Genomic DNA, 6,142 nt, shown 5'->3' on the forward strand with positions numbered 1-6,142 from the left:
TCGACAGCACATAACAACAACAATATGATTTTCTTCAAATGTTCATATTATGTCAAGGATCACAGAGGTACTCAGTCTCTCACCCAAGTCAAACCCTAGCTGTATGGCAGAGAGGTTAAATGTACACCCTGATGAGATGATCATTCTTGAAACTTGATGACTGGCCTTGGGAGTTCTCTACGTCCATATATGTACATATGGGGAACATGTGGCCTTCAAGTGCAGACTCCCTGAGTTTGAATGACAACTTCATCAATTACAAGCTTTATAACCTTGGGCATGTGACATAAATTCTCAGTTAATTTAACTATAATGAAGATAATGATGACAAGACGACTTATCTAATAGTAATATTGTAATAAGTTATTAAATTAATTAACCTGAGTAAAACTCATAGAATAGTATCTGGCAAGAAGGAAGTTCATGGTGTCAGCTGTTTTAACCAAAATTCACTTGAAGGCTATTAGCTTAAAAAAGGGGATATTTTTGTGTTTTGTTTTGCTTTTTAACTCACAACAAGCTCTATAATATCAAACAAGAATTTCCGTTTGTTGTGAGTGATCAACACAGTGGCACTGCAGAAGAGGAAGACATATAGAGGTACATGGGAGATACAGACAACAAAGATGAACCCTTTTGCACATACAGTACTGTGTTGTCAGTGAAGGCAAACATGGATATACAGGTGGATAGATGGGTGGATAGGCTGAACTATTAGGTATGTCTATGGAGGGAGCAGTGTGCTCAAGACCATGTATAGGGTTGGCAGACAATGTTTCCACAAATGTATTTGTATGTTCTGTAAGAATCCCCAGGTATCCAGTAAAGCTGACAAGGGCCAAGGTTATAGTCACTTCTTGGCTATAGCCAGCTACCCAGAGGGAGTGAGTAGTTGGATCTGTGGGCTCAGAACCCTAGTCGCAGGGGACATCAAGCTCAACTGGCATAACATACTACACAAAACATTGTTCCACCTCCTACTTTGGCAAGTAATGACTGGGATCTTAAAACCTCACAAGCAGATATCTAGATGCAACAATGGGTCTCTCCTTGTCTAGAGCAAAGAAGAATGAAGAAAAACAAAGATTCATGGAAACAATTAGTCTAAGTGACTGGTACACCATGCAATCCTCAGCCTATATGACAGTGAGACCAGAAGAACTAGATGGTGCCCAGCTACCATTGTCAACAACTCGGAGGAGGATCTATGTAGGAGATCTTGGATAGAGTAGGAGAACAATGTGGAACAAAACTCAAAATCATTTGGGTGGGGTAGGGGGAATGGGGGACCAGGTTTACTGGTCTGATAGAGCCTGATGGAACCACTGAGACTATGGCTTCTAGCTGTTCTTCAGGTCTGGAATTGAACCCACTCCTGTGGCTTCCAGCCAAACAAAAGACAGGCATATGAGTTGAACATTTACCTGTGATAGATACACTCCCCGGAGAGATCAACAATGGGAGAATAAAGGGGCTGTGTATGCCCAGGGAGATAGTTCAGGGGGCAGGAGTGCATGGAGGAATGGCCACAGGGAAGAGGTAACTATGGGGAGGAAGTGGGAGGGGAGCTGTTGCATTGTGGTAAATTGTAGTCAATGTCATGAGACAAAGTGTATGTGAACTGCTGAATGGAAAGTGAATTTGCTCTGTAAACTTTCACCCAAATCACAATTAAAAAAAAAAAAAAAATTTCCATTTGTGTCTTAACCCTGAACTTTTCTTTACTGTCTCTTGATTCAGATTCTCAGCTCTTGATCTACAACCCAAACATCTATAGCTGTTCTATCCCAGCCACCTTTCACCAGGAGCTCATTCACATGCACCAGCTGTGCTCCAGATCCAGCTCATCAGAGATCCCTGGCCGACACCTTGCCATGTTTCAGTCAGCCCAGGGACAAAACTTCCTCCATTTTGCAAAGTCTGATTCTTTCCTTGAAGGTACGAAAGACCATCATCAAACATTATGCTACAGAACTGCTGTTGACTCACTTTGGATTGCTTAGAGGAGATATTTGGATTATTCGGGAGTGAAAGCAGGGAAGGTGGAAGGGAATGGAAAGAGAAGGGAGAGGGGAAATCAAAGAGCATTTCACTCATCTGCCCACCCAATTTCCATAGAAGCATTGCTGATCCAATCACAAAAAGTCTCACAGCTAACCAGTACAAGTTAATCTCCAGCATCCAAAGAGCATGGGCTACAACCATCTTTCTCTTCTTCCATTCTCTAAGCAGTTATTTTAAGCATTCTTTACTCTTGAGTCCTTTACATTACTCTGTCTCCTCATTCTCAGTTTCATCTTTTTCTTTACAGAGAAAACAGAAATTACAAGGGAAGAACCACTTCAGTATCATACTCCTCCCCCACAAAAAAAACCCTTATCTGTTTCCATTCCTTTCCACCTATTTCCTCTCATCCCAGCAGAAGTGGCGTACCCCCTTACTGTTAGCAAACAAACACTTAACCACTGTGCCACCAGGTTTTCCTTATCTCAGCTTCAGAAGACGTTCATCTGTCTACTTGATCTGTTCTCCCTGTTCTACTTTCAAGTCTCCCACTCCCCTCCACACAGAAGAAATACCTAAAACACTTCCTTCAACTCTAAATCCCTTCTTTATATTTCTTTTCTTCTAAATTTTTCTTAAGAAAAAACAAAAAACTATTCAGCACTTTCACTTTCTCAATGCTCCTTCTCTACAGATGTGCTTCTCTCTGTAGTCACTCTACTCTCTCCCCCACAGTTACCACTAACTTTCTTAGGTGACCTCACTGATTTCCCTACTTGCTCACTTCCCTCCTTCCTTTATACATTGAGTAAATATTTACTGAATGCCTACTACTTGCCAAGCCCTGGGTTAGGCACTAGAAATCCAAAAATGAACAAGACAGAAATAGCCTCTTTAGAATTTGGCACTGTTGAAACTCTTTCCTTTCTGAAACACTTCCCTTCACTGGTTTTTGGAAGGATGCTGTCTATTGGTCTTTCTCCCACTTCTTTTAAGTCTCTTCTCCAAGGTCCTCTTCCTCTGCTACTCCTTGAGTGATTATCAGGTTGCCCTGTAGTCTTCTACCCTTCCTTATCTCATTCTACATACTCATGCTGGGCAATTTCATCAAGCTCTCTGTGAATTCTCATATCTAGATCACCACTTGAGACCTCTGTGCTGACTGGTGTATTGAAAAATTAACAGGATGTTAATACTGAAAGTAGCATAACCACACTCAATTCAACACAGCAAACGCATCTCATCATCACCCCCCACAAACCTACTCTTGTTCTTTTTTCTGCAAAAACTTGAGCATCATTCTAGATCCCTCATTTTTCTTACCTCACTGTCTCATCAAATTCAGTCCATTCAAGACCCTTAATAACTCACCTTTATCTTATTCTCTACAAACTCTCTGTGATGGCCATAGTCCATATCTATGCTTATTGTCATACTTCTCGGTTTTTCCTATTTCCAATCTAATCCATCCCTCCCAATTCATCCTGAGCATTGCCTCAACAGGCATTTCTAATCATAAACGTTTCTACGGATTCCTCATGAGCATTCCTTTAAAAACTCCCCATTGCTTTTAAGAAATTTCAAACTTTTTAGCACAGTTTACAAAGATCTTGTAGAAACTGGACCCTAATAAATGTCAGGACAAAGACATATACTGCTCCCTGGTTTGTATGTAACAGAGGAAGTTTGAAGACATCAATATTTTCATATTAATGATGAGAATGACTTTTATTTGCCTATCACTTTAGTGTTTATAAAATGCTTTCCCATACACTATCTCAATCATGCTGTTATTATTGTACTTGTGACATTCACATATCATGGGTGAATGATGATTTCCACTCTGAGGATATTTTCAGGGACTTATCTGAGCATGAGTGCCAACCTCACTATCCTTCTCCTTATAAATCCTAGACATCTTTGCTGCTTGGATGGCTCAACGGTTGAAGACACACTTGCTAACAGAAACCTGGCAGAGGAGGCGACAAGAGCTTTCTTCAAACTGCTCCCTTCCTTACCATGTCTACAATATCAAAGCAATTAAAATATCTGGAAAATCTTATTTCAGTTCTTATCAGGATCATGCCAAATGGTGTATTTCCCTCAAGGGTGCCAAAAATCACTGGACCTGTATTGGAGACCTAAATCGAAGCCCCTACCAAGCCTTCAGAAGTGGAGGATTCATTTGTAGCCAGAATTGGCATATTTACCAAGCATTTCAAAGATTAGTTTTGTATTATGAGAATTGTAGCTAAACTTGGTGAAGGAATACATGTACTATCGATGGGGATATTGATAATGAATCTTCTTCCATTAAGTCCATTTTTTATATGTTAAAAGATATACACTTGTAGTCTACATATCATTAAATAAAACATGTTTATCTCAGGTTTCCTATTTTTACTTCCAGTTACTGACAATTTCTCTATATACCATAAGCATAAACTATTAAAATGAGAGTAAAAGGAATGAAAGGAAAATATTTGTTCCAGATTGGTCAATGTTTCAATTGTTCACTTATTGATTGGCCATTTTGTAGGTTAAATTTCATTTCCTTCACAAAGACGTCTCTGACTCTACTTCTGTCCACTTCCTGAAAGAAAAAGATTGGTCATAATCCTCTTAAGAGTTCACATTATTTGATCACAATCCTCTTAAAGTTCTTTCTCACTGATTTATGACTAGTTGTTATTTGTTATTATTTCAGCTGCTACTTGAAAACTGTATGACTTTGGTTGACTCACTCAAATCCTTGGACCTTTGAGTTTCTCATGTATGTTGTTGTTAGGTGCTGTCAAGTCAGTTCTGACTCATGGCGACCCTATGTACAACAGAACGGAACACTGTCCAGTCATGTGCCATTCTCACAATCATTGCTGTGTTTCAGCCCATTGTTGTAGCCACTATGTCAACCCCTCTAATTGAGGGTCTTTCTTTTTTTTTTTGCTGACCTTTTACTTTACCAAGGATGATGTCCTTCTCCAGGAACTGGTGCCTTCTGATAACATGTCCAAAGTACATGAAAGGAAGACTGGCCACTTTTGCTTCTTAGGAGCATTCTGGCTGTATTTCTTCCAAAGTGGATTTGTTCATTCGCTGGCAGTCCATGGTATATTCAACATTCTTTGCCAACATCATAATTCAAGTGCATCAGTTCTTCTTCAGTCTTCCTTATTCACGTCCATGTTTCACATGCATTTGAGGTGACTAAAAATAACATGTCCTCAAAGTGACATCTTTGCTCTTTAACAATCTAAAGAGGTCTTTTGCAGCAGATTTGCTCAATGCAATACAATGACTGATTTCTTGACTGCTGCTTCCATGGGTGTTGATTGTAGATCCAAGCAAAATAAAATCCTTGACAATTTCAATCTTTTCTCCATTATCATGATTTTTCTTATTGTTCCAACTGTAAAAAAAAAAAAAATTATTTTTTTCTTTATGTTGAGGTATAATCCATACTGAAGGCTGTGTATAGTCTTTAATTTTCATCAGTATATGCTTGGAGTCTTTGGTTTCAGCAAGCAAGGTTGTGTCATTTACATATCACAACTTGTTAGTGACTCTTCCTCCAGTCCTGATGCTGCATTCGTCTTTATATAGTCCGCTCTTCCTCCAGTCCTGATGCTGCATTCTTCTTTATATAGTCCGCTCAGATTATCTGCTGAGTATCCAAGTTGAAAATAAGTATGATGAAACCATACAACTGTAATGCACAGCTTTGCAGTATCTCCTTTGTCCATTTGAATGACTGCTCCTTGGTCTACTTACAGGTTCCACATGAGCACAATTAAGTGTTCTGGAACTCCCATTCTTTGCAATGTTATCCATAATTTGTTATGGTCCACACAGTCAAATGCCTTTGGATAGTCAATAAAACACAGGTAAAAATCTTTCTGTATTTTCTGCTTTCAGCTAAGACCTATCTGATGTCAGCAATGATATCCTCTGTTCCACATCATCTTCTGAATCCAGATTGAATTTCTGGAAGTTCCTTGTTGATGCACTGCTGCAAATGTTTTTGAATTATCTTCAGCAAAATTTTATTTGCACATAAGATTAATGATATTGTTCAATAATTCTATAATAGAGAAATAATATCTATGCATGTTCAAGCACCTAAAACAGAGCCTGTCAC

General features: G+C 39.1%; 1 protein-coding gene across 1 annotated transcript in view; it reads left to right on the forward strand.

The window, feature by feature from the left end:
• DNASE2B (deoxyribonuclease 2 beta) overlaps nucleotides 1-4,259 on the forward strand; it is an 18,968-nt gene extending 14,709 nt beyond the window's left edge. Inside the window, exons 5-6 of the mRNA XM_007946160.1 lie at nucleotides 1,741-1,938; nucleotides 3,919-4,259. Coding sequence (XP_007944351.1) covers nucleotides 1,741-1,938; nucleotides 3,919-4,259 — 539 coding nt within the window. The remainder of the gene's footprint in view (nucleotides 1-1,740; nucleotides 1,939-3,918) is intronic.
• Nucleotides 4,260-6,142: the final 1,883 nt, after the last annotated feature.

This window comes from Orycteropus afer, unplaced genomic scaffold (assembly GCF_000298275.1).
Source record: "Orycteropus afer afer isolate SDZICR_OR568_19922 unplaced genomic scaffold, OryAfe1.0 scaffold00152, whole genome shotgun sequence".
Classification (NCBI taxonomy): domain Eukaryota; kingdom Metazoa; phylum Chordata; class Mammalia; order Tubulidentata; family Orycteropodidae; genus Orycteropus; species Orycteropus afer.